Source organism: Diadema antillarum, unplaced genomic scaffold, assembly GCF_040938485.1.
Source record: "Diadema antillarum isolate AM-2024a unplaced genomic scaffold, OU_Dant_1.0 scf00000017, whole genome shotgun sequence".
Classification (NCBI taxonomy): domain Eukaryota; kingdom Metazoa; phylum Echinodermata; class Echinoidea; order Diadematoida; family Diadematidae; genus Diadema; species Diadema antillarum.
This window is the reverse complement of record NW_027270906.1, coordinates 3,566,177-3,591,023: the sequence shown is the minus strand read 5'-3', so window position 1 is coordinate 3,591,023 and position 24,847 is coordinate 3,566,177. Positions and strand designations below refer to the sequence as shown.

At 37.1% G+C, this 24,847-nt stretch overlaps 2 protein-coding genes across 2 annotated transcripts in view; both read left to right on the top strand.

The window, feature by feature from the left end:
* The window catches only part of LOC139725767 (piezo-type mechanosensitive ion channel component 1-like), a 77,059-nt gene that overhangs the window by 39,825 nt on the left and 12,387 nt on the right, over positions 1-24,847 (top strand). The gene's annotated exons all lie outside the window — the stretch shown is intronic.
* Positions 11,988-19,832, top strand: LOC139727322 (uncharacterized). Its single transcript, XM_071638280.1, has 4 exons — positions 11,988-14,599; positions 15,365-15,514; positions 16,175-16,390; positions 17,295-19,832. Exons 1-4 carry the CDS (start codon positions 12,028-12,030, stop codon positions 17,600-17,602), a joined length of 3,246 nt encoding a protein of 1,081 aa, XP_071494381.1. The 5' UTR covers positions 11,988-12,027; the 3' UTR covers positions 17,603-19,832.

The window sequence follows — 24,847 nt, the reverse complement described above, 5'->3', positions numbered from 1 at the left end:
GTAGTTCATGAGCCAGACTGGTTTTGACTAGGGCTGTTTTCACAAGTACCGAGAGTTAGTGATTTGAATCACGATTCTAATGATGCATGACTAGAATCGTGATTCAAATGATGCATTTTGGCCGTGTGTATGCAAACTGGAATCGTATTTCCAATCATAATTCAAATGACAGTCTGCAGATGTTTTCCAATTACATATCAGTGGCGGATCCAGGGAGGACCGCCCCGGGCGCACACCCCCCCCCCCCTTTATTTTTTTGTTGAAACAAAAAGAAAAAGAAAAAAAAAAGGGGGAGGGGTGCGTGCGCCCTCCCTTTAATTTTGTAAATGTGCCCCCTCTTTACAGAATTCCTGGATCCGCCCCTGCATATGATTCTTTAGAATTATGGATCAAAACAGTTGTGTGTGCAGTTTGACCTCCAGTTGTGTTTTGGGGCTGGAGCTTATCGTGACCTTTCATCAACTTCTGCAGAAAAACCGCAATCCTCAAACGCTCGCACTGCAGTACAGTCAAAGCACGTGCTACTTACTGCTCAAGAGAGATTGATGAGAACTTGCCAAGAAGCCAAACCTCCTCTCCTCACCCTGATATTCAAAGTAACAGAATCCGCAAAGCCTTTCTCGTTCGCGTGTACGGACAATAATTCTAATCGTAATCGTAACTCAGCATTGCAGTTACGTTTCTCGACCAGTGTAAAAACAGCCAGAGTGTTCTGTATTTGCTGTACAGTCTGCCAAGCCTATTTCAAGCACGAGTTACCATGACCTACATGTCTGGTAGACTGGAGATAACATCAGAAATCACCTGACTCTCACATCAGCAGCGAGTTAGCAATAAAATCTTAAAGTGACAGGTTTTAAAAGCTCTCAGATAATTCATGTTTTGAAATCTTTGTCTGCCATCAAAACTGAATCTTTCATAAATGTCAGAAATGGATGTGAAGATCACCTTATATACACTGTAAAAGTAAAAACATTGATAGCATGCATGAATGGGGTGAAGACATTATAAAATGATGCCTTACTTAAAATAGAACACACATATATAGAGATATTAGGTATATAAATAGCACATTTTGTAGCATTTTCAAATATAAAATGAAATATAATAGTAATATACGTAATGGAGATTAGGACTGAAGACAGAGGACTAATGATACGATCAACTTTGTCATGATTCAGACTGAATTCTGTGAACTATGAAGTTTTGATGCAATAGCAACTTTTGCAGTCAAAAATACCAGTCTTTCCATTCTAATAAACTTTATATTTAGTATAAGTCATCATCTGATCTCCAATTATTTTATTCAATACTAATATGAAAGTGATATTGAAATGGACAAGTGCCCCATGCCCACAGTCTTACTGACCCCTCTGAACACTGCATGGAGGAATGTTCTTGTAAAAGCATTCTGACTCATTAGTTTTCAGACCATCATGTAGTCAATGTCTGGTCTCATTTATTGGGTATCAATATCAACGACAGCTGGAGATTGGCAGATCATGTGAAGATCAAACTGGGATGAAAATGAAACCGAAGATGCCACATACCTTACATGCCTGGACTGTTCACCTACAAACATACATGTACATCCTGTCAAGGTGATACTTTGTCACAACTCTTCCGCCCAACCGCCTTGTTCAGTGTCGGCACATAACATAACTCCAATTAATTGCCAGTCAAATACAACAAATTTGAATACTAATTGATGCTACTTTGCTAGTAAATATCATTATTGCATACATTATTGGGTGACTGAAGCATTTGGGGCTAAAGGGGAAAGAAAATGAATCACACAATATATTTCCTTGTGGTACGTTTAAAGTGATGTTTTTAAAGTGAGTACATTTTCCAAGTGTAGTAACAAAAACTTTGTTATAACAGAAACATCAGCCATAAGTGTGTATTCACATTTAAATTGATGTTGTAATAAATATTACTGTAATTTACATGGTACCATTCTCATTTGTGAAATACCAGGTACATTTGTATTCTCGAAGGCGTTGTGCATGCATACCGATTTGTACATGTATCTCCATTGGGGAGAGAAACAAAGTGTGTCGGGTCACCTGAGAAATAGACTGCTATATGATCAATGGTATTTATGACATGATTTACACTCAAATCTTGCATGCATTTTTAGTGCAAAGTTTGAAATACAAGCCTAAATACCACTGTTTTTTGTGATGTATTATATGGTGAATTTGTGTTCACATTATGAAATACGGCGGTATATTACTGATAATGTTATTGCACCTACATGTACAGTGTACTATAGAAAGGAGTAGGTGTTCTCATTACTTGTGTATGATTGCAAGAATCTTCAAGCTTGTGATATACTGTGTGCAAAGTGATACAATGTGTGTTCACATTCTGAAGAAATCATACTTATACTGACTCTGCATAAGTTCTCATAGATAACCAAATTCATTGTTTTGATCACCTACCTTGGGAGATTAGCTTCCTTAGATATTAACACATCTAAATGACAATGATGCATTATTTAGTTTCTTTGTATGTCTGATTAATCAAAGTGTGAATTGAATACATACATGTGAATCCAGAAAACATGTCAAGGTCACCAAATTTGCAAAATAAAAGAGTTCAGCTCAAGCGTGCTCTTTTGAATTAATAAGATTGCCATTATGGCGTGGCATGCAGCTGAGGGCTATCCCATCATGCATATCGTTTCCTGCTGAAAGGAACATCCTGACCCAGTGGGAGATCAGTTGATAATGTTTTAAGGTCATGGAAAGTGCATCTCCAGGTAACTTCATCACATCTAATGTAATTTCTTGAGTTGAGTAGAATTGTCTTCTAAGTTTTTCTTTGAAAAGCTGTATCTTTTGCATTAGATGCGTAAATCCCACACAATGCTTCATTTTGCATCCATTTTAGGCATGACATATTTAAGTTCTCTTTGCCAGGGGATTATGTGTGTCTGTAAAGAAAAACTAGTAATGAAAATCATTGTTCTCTTTCATGTCATCTCCCTGTATACTGCAGAACATACTGCCAGCAACATTTGAAAAGCATTTTGTACATTACATTTTCAAAAGCAACGCTGATTTTGTTTTTATACTTAGTGCCATGGTTGAATTGGCAGGCTGACAATTTTTTTTTTTTTTTTTGAGGGATGATATTCATTACCCCATATAAGATTATTCTTGTGACTCTTTAAACAACTATCTTGATACAAATGATGTATACAAAAATACTGCTCGCTTATGAGTATGTGGATTAAAAAATTAGAGTCAGTTTATGTCTCCTCTATTTTATCCCTGAAGAGATAAAATCATTTTTTCCCTGTTAATCTCCCAAGCTTTATTGCAAACCGTTGAGATATATTTTTCACTGTCCTTACGCAAATCTTATATGTTACCAAGAGAACACCCTGACATGTATTTCGTGGCATACTGAAAATAATTTTTTGTCCCCTTTTGTGGCTTGGTCGATTATAAGAATTTTCATACTTTCATATAATTTGTTTAATATGCATGCTTGGAGATTTCATTGTGTCAAGAAAGTTTCATGGAAATCACTGAAAGACTACATAAGCAAGAGCTTCCATCGCTGTGCGTGTCTTATGGATTTGGCTTGTTAGCTGACGTATCTGTGGCTGATTGAACTTGATGCTTGTAAAGTGGAGATAATGGAGCTGAGATGTAGGGACGAGGAATGACAACATTCTAGAAATGCCACTGGCACTCTGAACAATCTCAGATTGAATGCTTCTCCCAGCCAGACAGCTGCAGGAGATCAACAACAACAACAACAACAAGAAGCAAACTGAGAAACCCAAAGAGTCATGTGACTAGAATGATCATTGCACCAGCTGGTTCTGGTATCACACATCTGCAGATTTGTGTTCCAGATTTGTATACATTTGAGATGTCTCGTCTGGCCAATTCATTTGAATGCACCTAATACCTGAAAGAGTCTTCAACCCGTTGAGGACGAGTCCCGAGTATACTCAGGCAGATGTCAATGGGAAATGCGTGTTGTAGCAAAATCAAACTGTCCTCAACGGGTTAAAGAGACACATTTATTTTCTATCACTTCCTTTTGCAAAGGCACGTTGACAAAGTTGATACATATTGTATTTTGTTTAAGCCAGTCCCTTTTGAGCTTATTTCAACAATTTATTTATTTATTTCTTATTATTATTAATTTTTTTTTCTTTTTTTTTGCATGCAAAATAATTCTCTTGTGGAAGTAACTTGTCAGTGAATCACAGTTTGGGAATATAAAATTGGGGCTAACTTCAATGAAACTCTCCGTGATATTAAAGTATTGGGGTGATAGATATGAAATGGCCAGGTTATACCAGATGATTTGACAGAAATATATTACTGCGTGGTTACCGGTACATTTACCTGGCGGTTCTAGTAGCAGATCTGTGTAATTTTGTTGAATTTTGCATCAACGGTCAGCAATGTCCAGTTCATATAAAGGCAATAAATCATTCATGATATTTTTTTTCTTACAACAAAAACATTTCATTACAAATATTCACTATGCTGTTTACATTCAAAGTGTACACCGTATGTAATATATAAAGAACACAATCCACCACCCTGTTTTGTGAAGATAGATGATTTTGTTACTGTTTTTGCCAGACTGTAACCCATTAACACTGACTACCATTACGGCTTATATGAGATATCTGCCCCCATCCCTGTGTGTTTCCATCACATAGCAGGTGTCTTTTGGAAAAGATTGATATACAGAGGTGCAGTGAAACACTCACCCTTCAATCAAGTTCAATCAAATAATGAAGATTCTCTCCTGTCCCTTCTCCCAGCAGGTTGACTTTTGATTACAGATTCAGTTCTAAAGCATAAGATACAGTAAAAACTCAGTCATGCATCAGGAGCCTGTGCTGAAGTAATTAAGCTGTGGACCAAATGAAGGTTATACTCTTAGGGAGTCCAGTGAAAGCGTGATTGAAGGGCCCATTCACACACGCCCCAAATGAAAGGTTTTTACAAATAACTGTGAATGGACACAAGAAAATCACTAACTACCGCCATTTGCATCGTGATACAAAAATGAATGGATCTTCATTTTTCTCTGACACCCTGCAATGATTTTTCTTTTGCAGTTTGTGTGAACAAGACATTAAAAACAAAAATTGATTAAAAAGAAATGATCACATATGATGCAACACGCCATACTAGGTCTGAGCGCTTGTCATGTAGAAATGAGTTGGTCTGACCATGGACCCTACTGAGATGAGGTTTCCCAGGGTCATGCTCTGGTAATTGTTCAGGCATGCACAATTCCGAGATATAAAGTTATTGGCATACAGGCGAATTAGTGTTTTGGCCATGTGTGAGTGGCAGCAATAAAATTCATTAACTTCACAATGGAATGGAAAAACAGATACTACACTGCAGTAATTCATGTGTGAATGGACGTTGTGTGTTTATTAACGATGAGAGTTTTGATCATATGACTAGTGTAGCTGTAAGTCCACTCTTTGCAGGTAGTAATGTCCACTCAACTGTAATGGAGCACTGGCCTTAAATTTTGGCGTTAGCAGTGATGTGACAGATGTGTGTCTCTGCCAAAGAAGAGAGTTATACCCCTTTCACATTTAAAGGGATGATATAGTTTTGGTTGAGATGGAGCTTCAAGTTTCCAACTCTTTTTGTGAGACAATGAGAAACCTGTTATGGAATATGAAAGAGTATATAATTCTAAGAGGAATTCAACATTTATTTAATGAAAATTGGTTTTGAAATAGCTTAGATATCCAATACAAATCAATCTTAATAAAAGGTAGGACCCACATGTAAAGATTGCTTTGTTTTACCTGTTTTGGATATTTCAGCCATATCTAAACAGATTTTCAACAAATAAACTTTGAAATCCTCTGAGATTATATGAAGAGTGTGTTCGCAAAAACCGATAAGTCCATTTTTGAAGTACGGTACATGTCATAAAGTACAAAATAATACCTTTTAAATGATATATTGGTCACTACATATTAACGGTACATTTTTGAAGTTATTGTCAAATCTTATTATTCTCCTTATTTTTCTTGACCTTTGATCGCAAATATCTCCATTTGGTAGATATGGACTTATCGGTTTTTGAGAACAAACTCTTCATATGCTTTTTAACATTTCATACATGGCTTCTATATATCTCGCAAAAAGTTAAAGGCTGGATCCTCATCTCAACCAAAAATATATACCATTTCATTTGAGATGTTCTCTCTGGCAGGAAATTCTACAGCAATATGTGATACCATAGAAATAAAAGAAAGAATTTCACAAATCTTCCATTTTTGGAGTGTACCCTTATGTATTCCCTTGATCTGTTACTGAGCAAGTATTTCTATGCCTCATGCATTGTTGTACGTCTATGACATCATAATTGGTGGTGTATAAAGCCTCTGCAGTAAATTTTGCTAAATTACAGTTTGTCTGTGAAATTCTTTGTGATAGAAGTAATAGTGCAAATCAAGTCTGAGTGCATGTGAAATATGTATCTGAATGTCTATCAGACCATGGCTTGTCAATTACTATATACATTGGCAGAACAGTTATTTTGCAGGGTAGCGAAAAAGCAAGCCTAGCTCTAATGACTATGCATGGGGCTCTTTCCAATAATAGGCCCGTGCACACACAGCGAAAATTGAAATTACAATCGCGATCCAAATTTAGATTTTTTTTTTTTTGACTGTTCATACACAAGGAAAAATCGTACTTTGCAGCAAGGAAGGAACGATCAGTGCCCAAATTGCGCATGCGCGAAACGTGCATGACCGAAGACTGACCCCGCGGTCCCAATAATGTTGACGTTCATACGCTACGAACGATGGGATTAAAAATACCGATTTCCGAATCTCGATCGCGCTCACACACACGACGCTCGGCAAAATAATTGCGATTATTCTGAAAAATTGCACTAATAGTGCGAGTTGGATCGTGATTAGGATCGTGAAAATTAGTGAAATTTTTCTGTCCCCACGGAAAAAATTTCAAAATTTTGATCGCGATAAGAAAATCGATTTTTAAATCTCACTTTTTCCCTTGTGTGTGAACGGGCCTATTATATGCAGAGTTTATCCATCGGTCAACTTGTTTCACTGAATCTGACACTGGAATGGAAATGCATGTATCGTTATTGCTAGGCAACATATGGCTGCTAGCTATTCCACTCCTTTTATCAATGAATGGAAAAGCAGCTGCTCTTTAAGCTGCATTACAAGGCCCATTCCCACATAAAGAATTCATAATTTTTGCATTGTGTTGCAAAATCGATGTTTGAAAACCATTAATTTTGGTGTGTGTGAACACTGTTATGAATTTGGAGTACCTCATAACAGTATGTGGCATTTTTATTTGTTTTTTTTTTCAATAGATACAATACAAAAAGAGAATGTATCAAGTATTATACGAACTTATGGGCATTGATATAAAGCCAGTACTTTGACAAGTGTGAGTATGTGTCATAACTGAAAAATAATGGCACCTGTAACTTTTTTTCCTAGTAAGGTATACCCATGAACATTTAGATGGTTGGGAGCATATTGTTTCCTATAGGTTACATAATTTTGTGTTCTTGCTGTAATCTAGATTTTGGAGTAGATGAAAAGTTCCTGTATCAGCCATACCCAGATTTAGATACTTTGATAAGTAATGGCTCGTTGGTAAAGCCACACTATGGCTTTAACAGAACACTGCACCATCTGGTATATGTCACTCCAGGTTAAGGGCAAAGATGTACACTTGTCTGATCAGACGGCAAACAGCAGGACTGAAATTTGCCAATAAATGTTTGCCCCGACAGTTTCTGCGCAATTTTTTTTTTCTTCCCTTGTTCACTGTACTCTAGTCTACAGCTGTTTGCTGTACTTTTGATGCTTGTAGAGGTATATACCTTTTTTTTTTAAATTCTATGGTGGAATGATTTAGAACTGGAACCTTTAAAAAAAAGCTTTCCATTCCCATCAAGTTGATTTTACTCGTTGAAGCTCTCCACACTATATGTAAAATAATACAATTTATGATGTTATGGGACTGAAAACTCACGAATAGCACTTGTCTGCCACGTGTCAGTGAATATGTGCATCAATGTGTACACTCGTCGGTTACAGTCGACTCCAGTTGGGATTTTTCAGCTGTGTGTGTACTTACACCAGAAATCAGTGATAAAGCTATACAACTTGTTACAGGGATGTTCGAATATAACTAATCCAGGCAAGCCCTCCCACTCTATGTTGTCCCACACTCAAGGTCTTTAACCCATTGAGGACTAGTCCTGAGTATACTTAGCAGGTGCCTATGGGAAATGCTTGTTATAGCAAAAACCAACTTCTCCTCAACGGGTTAAGACAGAGTATTTCTGCTTTTCTCTGAGGTTATCACCATTGAGGCACAGCCTACCAGTGAGATCAAAAAGGGAACAAGTTTGTTTGATGCCAGTAATGTCGTAGATTTTGATGATCAGTTAAGTTGCCCTTCTTTCTTCTTAATTATGCGCCTGAAATATAATGACAGTTGCTGGCGGTTACGCAATCACCTCTCAAATATTTTGCGTCGTGCCACGTGGTAAAAAGATGCAGGCATATCACCAGTAGCTGATAGGCTGGTGCTACTCCAGTGATGAACGGCTATCCCCTTGTCATGGGCTCACTAAAAAGCCAATTTTAGTTGAGTCCCCTCATAATAGTTATGTTCAGACTACAGGCCCCAACCTCGAGGTTAGGAAACCTCGAGGTTAAGCTCTTGCCCCCTAACTACGAAGTGCGTCCACATGACGAATCTTAACCTCGAGGTTACGAAACCTCAAGGTTAAATTCCTGCCCCCTTGAGTGCGTTGATTTTTGTGTCCACACGGTGCCTAACTACGAGTGGGGACCCCCCGCGGCTCGTGGTTAGAGCGCTAACCATAAGATTTCTCGTGGCTCTTAACATCGAGCAAACCTCGAGGTTAGCTAACTACGAGTGCGTCTTCACAGTCCCTAAGTACAAGCTCTAACCTCGAGGTTAAGGCTTGTCGTCTGAACGTAACTAATAATTTGCAAGTGACTGAAATTAGTTTCCTGCCAACATCTCAACTTAATCATTGAATGCTTGTTGTGTAGGCAATAATAACAACAATTATAATAGCAATAACAGCACTGCAGTGCCCGAGGTTAAACATGTGCTCATGACCAACTAACATATTATACCAGTATTCCCTTTTAATGAAGCGATTTGTACAGACCTATAGGTTTATTGGTCCGTCATACAGTGATGAGTTTGAGACATATTTTTGTAAAAGAGAAGAGATGTACATATCTCCAAACCTATTCTGGGGCTTTAGCTTTCAGCATTCCAGGGTAGAAAACTGTTCATTGTTGTTTGCCGATGGGATGTTTGTTGATATGACTTAGGGATCAAAAATATGTGACTGAAATCAACGTATACTACCCTTATGTGAGGTCACAATGCAGAAAGGTGCAGTCTGGTATGGCATTGTAGTCGGCCTGCTTTTTTGTAGTCACAGGGTAGTATTCATTGCATGGGGTAAGAGTCAGCAGCATTTCATCAAACAAACCCTGTATCAATAAAGTCTTTTGAGTGGGTGTTTAGACACACTTTTTTTTTATAACCACAGCAGCAATTCAATTTAATGAGATTCCTCTGTCAATATGTGTGATATTGTAGCCTCTTGCAGCGTGCTTTACATTGTGGACATTTAAAGAATTATGCATTGTCACCATGGGGAAGATTTAGATGGAAAGTAGCTACTGGGATTAGCTGGGAGTTCAGTGATCATGAGAGAAAAAAAAAAATCTTATATAGCTTGCATAAACAGACGAAATGTTGCTGAAAGAACATTTGCCCATATCAATATATGTTAATGCTCTATTTTTACCATTGCAATGAGAGGCATCAGTCAGCAAATTTCTGCAAACTTTGCAAATTTGATGACACCTGACTATTATTTGTAAATGTCATATTTTAGTATGGGGCATCACCTGAACCATTGTTCTACATTATAGTGTGAACATTTTAGATGAATGTCAAACACAATTACAAGTGCAGTCTCAAATTTGGTGCAAATTGTGGCTCACTGGCAACAGTTCTAGCCCATTTAGCATATTATATCCCATTTAACATATGGGTCATTCCATGAAGTTGGGTACACAATGGGCAGTACTGTTCATCATGTTATGTATCTGTTTTCAGAGGTCCCAACAAAAGTTATTTTAATCTAATATCCACATTGTCTGATTAATGAGGAGTGATAGAATATATTATCAAAAGGGCATAGTTGAGACTTTATGAAAATCCCGTTTTTTGATGATTAAAAATGTTATTTTTTTGTAATTTTTGTGTTTCTTTTGTGACATCAAAACATTGTTTGTGTTGTTTGAATATTACATAAATACAATTTACAGTAAAGAAAAATGAGTTGTGTATTTATTCACATTATTAACTCTCATAGTCGGCACTAATAGACAATTCCCCAATGAAGAGGTTTTTCTTGGAAAATTACCTCTTATGGGATCATGTTACTATCGTAACATTTCGTGTCCGCGAAATGGTAATGAGGATTAAATATTTGCGAGTGGAAAACTGCAGAAATACGAGAGAAACATGGCAAGAAATGTCTTATATATGTTAGTTGTCAATGGATCTTTAAAACTGTGAAAAGAAACAATCGCGTTTGACTGCTTTTGGAAAATACGGAGGAATAAGGTGCTTGTATATTTTCTTCGTGTCCGTGGAAAAAGTTACGATGGGAACAATTCTCCACGATCCATTCGGCAAATGACGTACGCTCACGAGTTGACGACACATTGCCCGGGTTTCCGGATGATGCGACTTGAATGTGACGAGTGCGATCGGCTTGCAGACGACCGGTTAGAACAGCTCAAGCCGCTTTTGTGTTTCGTGGGCAGCTGTTACGATGGAAACGACGTGTCGCTTTTGACAAGGTAGGCTAGCTATCTTTCTCATGTTCTGACATGATCGTATCGTACTTATATTACACTTTATGATCGATATTTCGTAGATTATACCCACAGTTAACGAAATTGTGTGGGCAGAGCCTCGAAGAATATTTCATTAAAAAAAAAACCACAATCGGCGCGAGTAAAGTAATTCGTAATGATATTGCATCTTTAGTCCCACTCGTGTCTTTTTATGTAAGTAAATACATGTAGTTGATTACACATGGAAGTCTGGTGGTAAACGACGACATCAGCGCCCTTTAGTAGTATCGAGTCTAGACTAGTATGACCAAGGAGGTACTACGCTTGCCTAGTACCTCCTTGGTATGACCTCTTGCTGTAGTATAAGACTTCCTTATTGAGTTATCACCACATAAACCAAACGTAATTTATTGGTGAGATAGTTTGCTGAGAACAAGGTTCCACAAGGACAGGCGCATGCAGAAGAACGTCGCACGCTATTCTCGACGATATTTCCGTATGGGATGACCTCATCGAGAGTGTGACAACACGATGTCAATATGCAGGATTTATAGCACATTCTGAGCTAAATTTTAGGTCATTTAGAAAATAAAATATTTCACTAAGGAGGCTGACAATCGCTAGTTTACCGAAACTAGGGGCCCTCAACCATACAAGTTACTACTAATATGACACTAGTCTCTGTCTATCTTACAAACGGCAAAATTTGCACATGAAGTTTACTTCGCTAGTGTTTCTAAGTTTAAAAATGACCATTTAATCGCAGAGGGCACCCTTCAAAATACAATTCAAATAATGCCATTAATATACAACCCGATATAAATTTGAGGTACAGTGGAAACTCGATATAAAGATCACTGTTCTACTGTTCTTTATAACAAGATTCCCCTGTATTAAAAAATGTAGTGTTCATATTTACCTAGAAGGTTGCCAGAATATATATTGTAATCTGCAAATCATATTTGAACTACATTTCAGTTTTAATTTTATTTTAATTTTAATGTTGTCTTTTCCCCCCTACAGCCCCCCCCCCCCCTCCTTCCAACTTATGATTACTTCAAGTTCAGGCTGGTTAAACACCGATAGACATGGCTAAGAAAAAGCCTTTCCATCTTCGGTTGCGATGTAGTATTGATTCGGAGGCCCGGAAGCCCTCAAAAAAACAGTCAACAGTAAAGTTAGTAAACAGTAATGAAGCTGCTTCCCGAACAACAAAGTGGCGACATAAGTTGAAGGCCAACAACCCACAAGAATACACAAAATTGTTGAAAAAAGCTGCGGAATATAACAAGTTACAGAGGATCGAAATGTCCCTAGCGGAGTCCACCTTAAAGAAGAGAAATATCTCCACTGAAGAGAAGGAAAAGTCTGAAAAGTTCCTAGAACAAAAGAAGCGGTGTAATGCGACTGCAGCTCTGCGAATGAGGAAAATGAGAGCAAAGAAAAAGGAGGAGCAACTACGGCTTCAATCAAACAAAATGAAACAAACACCTAGCACCAGAGCTCAAGACAAAAGGCAAAAAGAAAAATTACAAGCACAGGCAAGAAAGAAGCGAGAGAGACGAGCAGCAATGTCAAAAGAAGAACATGAGCAATACAACGCAATGCGACGAGAGAAATACAAGCAGAAAAAAGAAAAAGAAAAGCTTATGTGGATTGAATCGCAGAAGCTCAAGGCTCGAGAAGCAGAGCTAAAGAAAGAAGAGGAACGTTTGAAAGAAATTGCAGAGGCATTCGATCAGAAACATGCGGAGTTGGAAGTCACTCGCAAGAAACTCTCATCTGCAGGATGTGACGTGAGAAGTTCTTCGGCTAGAAGAAAAAGTTTGGAGAGAGTAAGGGCAGTTATGCCACAAGACCGAGAAAAGTGTGTTTCTACGATGATAGATCTATTTCAGAAGTCCTCTCCAAAAAAGCGTGCAGCACTGAAGAAGAGAGGAATGCACACTGGCCTTGAGGATGCCCATCATGAAGTCCAAAATCTCCTGACATCAAGCATTAGTGAGGAAATGGGCAGACTAAAGAGGAGCAAGAAGAAGAAAGACCTAGAAAAAAGAAGGAGTATTGCTGCATCACTAAAGATCTTGAGCAAGTACCGACTTCAGAAAAAAGGATCGGCTCTCTTGCAGATGGGCCGCAAGATCATCTCCTCGGCAAGCAAGAAGAAGCAAATGCACGACAAGAGAAAGCTGTCCCCAGAGGTAGCAAGCGCAGTCATCTCGTTCTACGAAGAATCAGCCATCGACCTGCCTGATAAGAAAATGGTATCCATGAAGACCATGAAAAATATTCGATATCTTCAACAGTCAGTGGCGGCTTTGTTCTTGAAGTTCAAATCACAGAATCCAGACATGAAAGTAGGTGCAAAAACATTCTACAGCCTCCGGCCACATCATGTAAAGCTCCAAGGATCAATCAAATTCAGGGCATGTTTGTGCGAATACTGCACAAATATTGAGTTGAAGGCAACAGCAATTAATAATTTAGCACACAGTTACGGAATGAAGTCCTTCTTTGATGGCGTTCACTCAGTGAATCGCGTCACAATGTGTCCCAAGTCTGAAGGAGCGAAGACGTACATGCGACATTGCTCCGAGAGGAAATGCAAAGAATGTGGTCCCAAATTGTTGAGATCTTACCTGAGACCGCTGGTGGAAAAACACGGCCCTAAGCATATGACATGGAAGAAATGGATTCGGGTCAGAGTGGACGAGAATGGGAAGACGATCACCAAGCAACAGATTGTCACCAACGACGGGACAGTATCTCAATGTCTGGAGGAACTTGAAGGGGAGACGGTCACTATCAGTAAGCATCTGCATAGTGCGTCTTGGCAATCTCAGCAGTTTGCTACACTTACCAAGGACATGCCAAACAACTGGGTCGTCATGGTCTTGGACTTTGCAGAGAACTTTGTATGCAAGTACCAAGACGAAATACAAAGCGCACATTGGTATCACACAAACGTCACAATCCACCCTATTGTTTGCTATCACAGATGTCCAACATGTGATGAGACAATGCAGGAGTCACTCGTCTTCATAACAGGCGATAATCGACATACATATCATGCAGTGCACCAGTTCATGTCACAGGCAGTACAGCATCTCCGGCAAAACATGGAAATTGACAAGATCATCAGATTTACAGATCAATGTGCAGCCCAATACAAAAGTAGAGGACCATTCAAGGACATTGCTCTTGCACAGCAACATTACCAAGTTCCAGTAGAGCATCACTATTTTGGTGCCAGACATGGGAAAGGTCCGAGCGATGGGGAAACGGCTGTTGTGAAACGACAAGCTTCATTAGCTATTAGTTCTGGGCGTAAAGTAATGAACAATGCAAAAGATGTATATGAGTTCTGCCAAGATGAATTGACAATACAACCAAGCCAAGCCGAATGTCTCCACTTTCAACGGAAAGTGTTCTTCGTAGAGGAAATGAATCACAACAGAGATCACAAGGACGTCCAGACCATCAAGGGCACCAGGCAACTGCACTGTGTAAAGGGTGAAAGCAGTGGACGGCTGTGGACAAGGAACCTGTCTTGTTTCTGTAAAGGCTGTGTTCTCGGGAATCAGCAGTGTGACAGCAGAGGGACTGTAGATGACTGGAAAAGTGAAAAGCTGTTTGCTGCTACGATTGAGACATCTCATGGTAAGAACTAAATTAACCTTAATATTTACCTAGAAGGTTGCCAATATATATATTCATTTAGTATTATTGACTAATGCTAGTTATTTGTGATCCAAGCAGAAAGTTTTCAAACAGACCCATCTTATTCATTGGTTGTTTTAAAGTCAGTGGTTAATATTGTGGGTCGATTTAAAAAATTGTACAACTGCGATGTCTAAGCAGTGTAACAATGTTCAAGTGGATGAATAAACGGCCAAGAATATAAAAGTTTTGAAAATCCTGCCTTCACTATCCAGATTTCTATGAATAAAGAATGAACCATTTCAGTAACAGTTTATTCAACACTATAGCCAATGGGGAAATTTGAGCATCGTAAAACAGTCATTGCAAATTTACATTTTTGCAGTAGTATTTAAATTATCATTTTCACAGCAATTTTTGCAGGGCTTCATTTCTACACTATATCAGATTTACTAGTAGCACGTGGGACCATGTAGCTCAGATTTTTTTCAACTGGATTCATTGTTAACCAATGCCTTTAACATATATTTCTGTAAGTCCAGGGTTTTCGAAAGATGTTCTTAAACTTATAACTCATGAATTGCTGCTGCACATTACACCATTGTCTTGCCATACGCTGCCACGATGACCAAATGTTGTTCTATACTACAGAGTTAAATATGTGCGCACTATCTGTACATATTTTTCTTTGGATAGACCAATGTTTTTGTTCGTTACAGAGTGGTACAACAGCAAAATTGTGTAAGTGTGAGGTGTTCTTTACAGATACAGGTGATACTGAAGACCCGTCTTCCATGACTGTTGCAGATGATGACTTGGATGCTGACGGCCCGTCTTCCATGACTGATGCAGATGATTACTGGGAAAGCGAATCCTCCCCTTCCTCTTCACCTGTGAAACAACTGCATGTTACCGGTTTGTACAAATCAGTAATATCGCTGTTTATGTTTTCTTCAACCCTTTTTTATATTAGGGAGTTAATTTTGGCGATATGAAAAACAGTTTATTTGTCCCTCAGATGAAACATTTAAGGTAGCCAATGCCTTTTGCAGAGCCCACAAAATGCCCCAATCATTGTTTGAAACCAAAGATATTAGTATTTGGGCAATATCTGTGAAATTTCGAAATCAAAAGTTGTGTAGAATTCAAAAGATAACAGTTGTAGTGTAGTCGGCATTCAAGCAACAACAGTGCATTTACCGTTCGGGGACTGTAATATAATACTTAAAATCCAAATAATAATGTCAGTAGGTATACGAATGTCATAGTAAAGAATTCACTTATTTCTTTTTGCTGTATTTTTAGTGATAAAATATACCATGAACATGATCAATCGATCAAACAGGTCTGTAAAAGGTAGACTAAGTCTAGAATAAATGTAAGGCCTTATAATAAATATACCAAAATAATTTGAATCATAGTTTTCAACTTAACTCCATAAATAAAGTTGCACAGAGGTTTCATAATATTGTCTGCTTGAATACTGTAGTGTTCCCACTAATTCTGACAAATTTCATGCAAAAGTCATTGTCTACCATTAAGGTCTTTTTTATGTATAATCTTCAACTTTCACAGATAACGTGGTCATAGGTGTTCCAACTTCCCACCCGCCTTCTACGTCTGACAGACAGCTTCCCGTTGAAGTCCCAACTTCTAACTTGCTGTCTACTGGTACTGAGCTTCATGTTGAAGACCAAACCTCTCACTCGTCAACGTGTGACACACAGCTTCACATGGAACTCCCTACTTCTCACTCGCCATCTACTGCTGGCACTCGGGTTCATGTTACAGGTTTGTAAAAATTATTTTTTACATCTCAACTTTCAAAGTTCAATTCAAGATTCAAATAATTTACTATCATGCACTGAAGCATAGAAATCATTTCAAATTTTCTGATATACAAAGGAAAAAAATGGCAAGTGGTATAATGTTAACAAATGTACTTAAGATTTTACTTGTTCTAATCATTGAAATTGGTCCCTGCACATGTATTGATGTTCTTGGCAATTTAGGTTTTAACAATCATAGCGCACATGGATTGGAACCCCACCAGCATGAACCCAAACACATGCGCACACACACACATTTATACATACCTCACAAATGAACACACACCTGCAAATGTCCCCATTTTTAACGCTTAAGTCCACCCACACCAAAATACTGATGTGCACTTAAACACCTCAGTGACCTCACCCACTGCAATGCGTATGTATCCACGTGCACTTACAGCATGGAGTCAGCATGAACACACACGTGGGACACATGCTCACCTGCACCCAATTCCAGTCCCAAAATGTCTGTGTTATTTATGTTTAAAGTTAATATACCCAATTGCACATGCAATATATTATGTACATGTGAAGGGATATTTTTTTCCCAACAAGTTAATCACACCTCCACTTTATGCATATTTAGGGAGGCTGTTACAAGATTTATGGAGAGACATACCAGTTCAATTCTGTTCAAATGAGTTTTTCTGTGGATCAAAATTCTCTTTCAGAATAACTATGTCTGAATGCAGGAGGATGTATGTCTTCTTTCATATTAAAGATCACTGGAGATCCTTTTACTGATTATGTTACGTGCAGTACTGGTTATCTGAGAATTGTCTATTGGTGACAGTTTTCTTCTATTTTGCAAAAGCATTGTTACTTTATAATTTTAGATATTTTATCTTTATTCATATATACAGCTTATCACCAAACTCAGGACCTTCAAACTGGGGATTTTGTTGCCGTTGTATATGGTAAGACGTGGTGGGTCGGAGAAGTCCTGGAGCTGAAAGGAGAAGATGCACATATCAACTTCTTACTCAATAAGGGTGATAACAAGTACTCTTGGCCAGACAAACCGGAGCAAGACTGGATTCGGAGAACTGGGATCTTTGCCATCTTCCCCTCTCCACCAATTCCTGTGTCCTCAAGACATCTTGGATTTGAAGAAAACACTTTTCGTTCACTGGCAACTAGAATCGACACATTCATCAATCTTGAAGAATAGGATTAGTAGGACAGGATGCTGCATTTTAGAACAGGAACATGTATATGTGAATTAAAACAGCCTCAGGACAGCTTTGGCATTCTTCAAATTTTCTAAAATGTTTTATTGGAAGAGTATATGTAAGGAATAAAATACAATGTTTAATGGTGAAAATTCACCTTCCGTATCTCATTCCATTGTATGTTTGCCTTTTTTCATTCTTCCCATGAAAGATATTTAAATTAGCAAATGCCGAAGCTGTTTCGATCCTTTTATGTTATGAGGCACTACTGGCCAGGATCTCCTGCACATCATTCAGTGTAGAGTCTTAGTGCTGTAGTATTCGGTTATTTTAAAACCCAGTTAACCTACTTCAAAAATATGGTTGTGTTTCGGTCATATAATGTACAAATTTTTATACAGGTTGTACATATTCCTTCATTATTTTGCAGGTAATATTTATAGTGATAATTTTACTCGTAATTCTATTTGTAATAATATTTTCAGAACATAATGAGAATCAAAACAGTTATCCAAACCCAAACCATTTTGACCAAAGACGGTTTGGTTACTGCTTTGTTAACCTTTTTACTACAGCACTAGTGTAGACGTGCAGGACTGCGCTGCAGTCATCAGCTGAGGAGCTAGTAGCATGTGGCCTCAACTAGAACAAAATGCAAATGAAAGTATGGGTTATTTGGAATTTTTCATGTGAAAAATGAAGTTTGAATTCTGAATCAAAACATTGATTGAAAAACAAACACACATGCTCATATAAAAAACTGTTGACAACTCATGAGAAACAGGAAAATCTTAAATCAACAAGATATTGTTATAATTCATGGTTTAGGAACTTAATTTTTAATTCATTTAATAGAATTGATATTTGTATGCTAATCAGAAATCAAGTTTTTATGTGACATTACTTTAATACTAAATAGAATGACACAAGTTAACAATACAGGGGAACCGAGAACAAGATTCTTAAATTTCTTGGGACCATCAAAGTTAGATTGCTGTATTGAAACCTTGATAGTATCAGGGCTATTATACATAAGTATTATGAGTATAGGGAACTTCATTATAGTGAGGTCCTTAAGACCATATAAATTAGTGTGTTATATTGTAAATATGTTCTACTAGTAACACAAAAGAATACAAAGAAGTGGGACAAGAAAGATTACATTGTAGTAGTGGAGTTCGTCAGATCAGTGTTCTACTGTTCTTTATAACAAGATTCCCCTGTATTAAAAAATGTAGTGTTCATCACAACGGTGATGGCAAAGAAATTCAAAGTTAGAATTCCTGTAATAACTTCAAAACTTGAACAAAAGCAAAATGCAGGCACTATGTGACTAAAATTAAAAGTATTGTAATAAAATAGTATCAATATAATGTACATGCAAGAATATGGATGTAAATATAAAAGTCACTGTAACTTGAAAACGCATTGATAAACCAATACAAGAACTGGAGTGCCAAAAATATTAGTAAGGTAACATGCAAGAAAATGTGAATATGAGTTGTAACAAAATCTGAAGATATTGGGAATTTCATTTTGAATTAATGAATAAAATTATAATTCTGTCGTTCAATATGTCATTGTGATAGGCATGCACATTAAATTTGAGCCTACCCAGACTACATGCATCAAGTTTTCTGTAATCTGTACATTGTGTAGGAGGAAAGATAATCTTTCAAAGAAGGGTAAACGATTGTAATTAATTAAAATTATCCATGTGATTGCTTATTTTTGTTCAATTAAAAGCTGTTCTTGAAGAAAATCAAACAAAAATAATGAGATACATGCATTATTTGAGTAAAACTAGCAATTTGATGTTTCACGTGTAACAGGACGCCGGTATCTTGGTGTCTTTGTTACATGTGAAACCACCAAATAAACTTTGGGACAAATACATTATAATCATAAGAATAAAATTCTTATATATATCTTTATATAATTATTCTCAGTCATTACTTGAAATTTAAAAATGTTGAAAGTCTGATAAATCGAAAGACAAATTTATTGTTTCACATGTAACAGGACACCAGAATCTTTGTGTAATTGTTACATGTGAAACCTTAAAATGAAGTTTGGGCAAATAGTCATTTTGTATATGTGTCCGCATCTTTACTCTCCGATCTTATTTAAACATTAACCTGTCCTCTTATGCTTCACTCTATTTCCTTTATTATTCATGCTACATTTAAAAGAATATTAACAAATAGGACACTATTTTAGTGTTTCACATGTAACAGGACACCGGTATCTTGGTGTCTTTGTTACATGTGAAACCACCAAATAAACTTTGGGACAAATACATTATAATTATAAGAATAAAATTCTTATATATATCTTTATATAATTATTCTCAGTCATTACTTGAAATTTAAAAATGTTGAAAGTCTTATAAATCGAGAGACAAATTTATTGTTTCACATGTAACAGGACACCATAATCTCTGTGTAATTGTTACCTGTGAAACCTTAAAATGAAGTTTGGGCAAATAGTCATTTTCTGTATGTCCGCATCTTTACTCTCCGATCTTATTTAAACATCAACCTGTCCTCTTATGCTTCACTCTATTTCCTTTATTATTCATGCTACATTTAAAAGAATATTAACAAATAGGACACTATTTTAGTGTTTCACATGTAACAGGACACCAGAAAATCTGTGTAATTGTTACATGTGAAACCGTAAATGAAGTTTTGGGCAAAGTAGTCATTTTTGTATGTCATTTTGCATATTTATTTTCTGATCTTATAAACATTAGCATGTCCCCCTATGGCTCACCATATTTCCTCTATTATTCATGCTTCATTTCAAAGAATATTAACAAAAAGGACTATGTTTCAGTGTTTCACATGTAACAGGACACCGGAATCTTTGTGTAATCGTTACATGTGAAACCTCAAACAAGGTTTTGGGAAAATAGAGTCTTTTTGTATTTGTTAACCTTTTCACTTTCTGATCTTATTTAGGCATTAGCATGTCCTCTTATACTTCACCCTGTTTCCAGTATTAGTTGTGCAGCATTTCAAAGATATATTTACATTAAGATTGAATTTCAAAATTGACCCCTTAAACTGTCTGCAGACCTTTCTAATAAGAAAATGTTGTAGGATTTTTAAAATTTTTAACTTTCGATTGGTATTTTTTGCTGTTGCTGGTGTGGAAAGAGGCACAACATACTTTCCAAATATTTCTTGATTTATAAATATCTTGTGGCAAACTAAGAGAAAAAGCAGATTTTCTTCAGATCAAATTGGAAGGTTGGTGTCCCTGTTACATGTGAAACAAGTGGGCGTTATCTTGAATGTGTGATGATGTGTAGTGGCTATGCTGCAAGATTCAAACTTCTAATAGTTTGTTTGATATACTCCATGTATCTATGTTTCTTGAGATGACAATAACTAAGCTCTGCATTAGTTTTGAAATTTTGAGCCTCATGTCACACTTTGTGTACCCAACTTCATGGAATGACCCATATATGTCATTAGTGTCAATGGGAACTGCATGTGTCAAACTCAAATGCATTTTATTATGGTATAGAATGCTATTAATGCCTGTGAAATAGATGTTAACTTTGCGATCATATTTGCTAGAGTTTTATTTCACTTTCATCCTTATTATGCTAACAGCATGTCATATAATTTCACACAGTTTCCAGCATCATGCTGTGAGAGCCGTTTGATTTTATGTTGTAATCCATCATTAATCCTAATCATCCAACTATAGGCACACGAGACTAAAAGTCTAATCTTTTCATGCTTGAAGGATTTAACAGGCATTTGTACCACAGTGCTCTTTTAGTAAATGCACATGTTGTGTTCAACGCATCTAAGTGCAAAAAGTTTAAATACTTCACCCATGTACAGGTGAGTAGGCAATGTGTGTTGTAGTTGCATGCAGTAGGTTTATCATACAGCCTGAAATAAAAAACAAGACAGTAAAACAAAAACAAATTTTAACAGAATGAAATTTTCACTGTAGAGTGAGGTTTATTATGTGCGTTTTAGATGAAATGTATCGATCAGTATATTTGGTCGCCTTACTTCTGCACTGGTATCACATTATGCAAATGTGTGAAAATGCCCACCACAAAATATTCCACATTTATGTTATCTGTGATACAGATGTTCGGTTGAAATTACTGTTGTTTTGTGGCATTGAATACAATTGCAACATTTTAAAACCGCGACGTCATAATCATGTAAGTACAAATAATTTCTTCTTAAAGTTGTATAATGAATTGTGTGTGCCAGAGAGAATGTGGACTTCTGCCAAAGAGTAAATTTTGATGAAAATAAATATAATCCTCCAAAAAGTTATTTTTTAACAATTACTTTTCCATCAAAAAGACATTTTCATCATAGGAGCTGACATCTACACATGCCACTACCGAGTGTCCTTGCATAGTACCATCTGCAGATTCAACGGTTGTTAATGGAACTCTCCTTCTAGAGATGTTTTTGTTGCCGACGCTTTCTCTGCCCTCGGCCTCCTTTATGCTGTCTGCTGCATAATAAGGCAGGAAAATCTGCAAAATCCAGTCTCCACCCCCAGATATGACCTCCAGTACCAATGTCGCTGCCCCTGCCATTGTCCGAAGCGGACAAAGAGTTTGAAACCTTTAAGATGCAGTCTAACAGTATCAAATCAATGCACACACATATTCTCTGCTCAAGCTGTTTGCGATCATTTTATTTTCAACTACAAGAGTCATCCATATATGCCACATATGGGTTTAAGAATCAATGCAGCAAACCACTGCTATGTTACTGTATTATTATGATTATATTATGTTAAGAAGTAAGTGTGCAGGTGTACATATCTTAGGTTATATTTGAAATGAGAATTCTGCAAATACAGCAACAGTGAATGTAAGATCCACACCACCGCATAAAAATCTGTAGGAATGAAGGTGAAAATCCTAAATAGGGTACTGTAAAACATGATATATTCGCGGCGTGAATTTTTCGCGAATTGGAGCCGACGGCCTTTTTTGCGGCGTGAAATTTTCGGGAACTGCCACTGGCATTCAATGCATATAGTGTAGACAAGAACTTTCGCGTGCATTTTAATTTCACGAATCTTGGCGCTCGCGAAATTCGCGAAATTAAAATGCACGGGAAAATTCCTCGTTTTACAGTATTTTATAGACAATTTTAAGTGAATTTGATTCTTCCAGCAGTAATGCAGACAGTTTTTATTAATGCGAGGTGAAAGTTCAACTCTAATGACTATGTACACAGACTGTTTTCTCAACTATAAAATTTGCACTAGCTGTTTGCCCAAATGCGTGAAGGTTGGAACATACTACAAATATCTCGAGTCTTTACCATTATAACTCCCTTATTGAAGGGAACACTAACAATGTATGTACAGAATGTCAATTGCAATATCATTGATAGTAGTATTGCTTTATACGTCATGTCATCCTACCAGTTATGGTCTTTTAGCTTTGATATTTTCATACACTTACACATAATGTATCTCTCTCTATCTTTCCATCTATCTATTTATGTATGTCTATATATAATGTATGTTAATTATTGTATCAATCTCTCCTTACATTTACGTATAGATGTATCTCATCTGCAGATTGACCTATGGTATATCTGTGTGTGTGTATTATAGTTTCTTTTTTAAGCCACCAAAATTTCAGATTCGAAGATTTTAGTGGTCCATATGGGCCACCAGAGAGAAAAAAAAAATTGTGTAGAGCCCTATTACTGTAAAAGTGGATATTTTCGCGCGACTAATTTTTGCTTGGCCGGGTAAGAAGAGTTTCGCGTGTTTTTAATTCCGTGGAATCAAGACATCATGCATAGGAACATATGGCAAGCAAAAATATTCGCGTGCTTTAATTTTCGTGCTAGTTTCTGGTTGCGCGACATGCGCGAAAATTTCAACACCGCGAAAATTTCCGCTTTTACAGTAACCCATTGAAGACTAGTCCTGGGTATGTACTCAAGCAGGTGTCTATAGGAAATGTGTGCTAAAGCAAAATCAGCAGATCCTCAAAGGGTTAAGAAGGAAGCCCTCTGTTCTTGGCCTTTTTTTTCAATGCTATCAAGGTTTTGCTACAGGAAATTGCAAGTGGCATCAAAATACAGGTCAAAATGTACTGCAGACTGCTTTAAAGGGTATGTACAGTTCTGGTTGAGGTGAGGATAATTAGCTTTTAACATTTTGCGAGATATTCAGAAACCACTCTATGAGATGTCAAAGAGCATGCAAATCAATTAAAGGGGTATCAAAAGTTTTATTTGATGAAAATTGGTTTTGAAATGATGAGATATCCAAAAACAAGGTGAAACAGAGATCCTGATAAAAGGCGTGGCCTGTTGCCTTTTATTATTATCACTTTTTTGGATATCTCAGCCATTTGAAAACCAATTTTCATCAAATAAATGTTGAATCCTTCTTAAAATTACATGCTCTTTCATATTTCATAAGAGTATCTCACTTAGGAATGTTATAAGCCTGAATCCCCACCTCAACCAGTACTGTACAGTCCCTCTAACATTTAGCAGTGAGAAACCTGAAGGTTTATGCCAAATTAACAAGTCTTATCCACTGTATCAAGACACTTTATCTCAGAGTTGTGTTTATCACCATAAGCTGTAGTATTTGTTCTGCATAATACATCAGATTCCATCTTAAGTAACAAAAGTCTCATTCACTTTTTACTCCCCCCCCCCCCCCTTTCATCAGCATAATTCCAATAAGAGCTAATACTGATGCCAAGGATCACGAGCCTTAAAAGTGCAGTCACCTTTCCTGGGGATTTCCTGAGATGTTTTGTTATGGAATGTCTCAATTTGTAGGACTTCCCAAGTATAGAACTCCTGAATATTTGTGCATCTTTTCTTCCAATAAGGTGGTTAAAGGGACTGTACAGTACTGGTTGAGTTGGGGATTCATGTTTTGAACATTCCTAAGTGAGATACATAATGAGAAACCTCTTATGAAATATGAAAGAGCATATACCCCTTAGAATTGCATGCTCTTTGACATCTCATAGAGTGGTTTCTGAATATCTCGCAAAACGTTAAAAGCTAAATCCTCACCTTTTGACCAGAACTGTACACACCCTTCAACACCCCAAATGTCATGTACAAGGGTGTAATCTGGGCATGTTACCTAAAAGACCAACTCAACAGTACAGTAAACCAATGATCTGTGATTTGGTGTGCTGTATCTTTAATAGAAGGACTTGTTCTTTCCTTTTTGTAAAATATGAAAGTTTTTCAGCA

Excerpts from the sequence above, each read along its gene's own strand:
- LOC139727322 (XM_071638280.1), top strand. The coding sequence starts at position 12,028 with ATGGCTAAGAAAAAGCCTTTCCATCTTCGGTTGCGATGTAGTATTGAT. Across the intron at positions 15,515-16,174 it reads GAAACAACTGCATGTTACCG|ATAACGTGGTCATAGGTGTT; the intron begins GTTTGTACAAAT and ends CAACTTTCACAG. Across the intron at positions 16,391-17,294 it reads CACTCGGGTTCATGTTACAG|CTTATCACCAAACTCAGGAC; the intron begins GTTTGTAAAAAT and ends TCATATATACAG.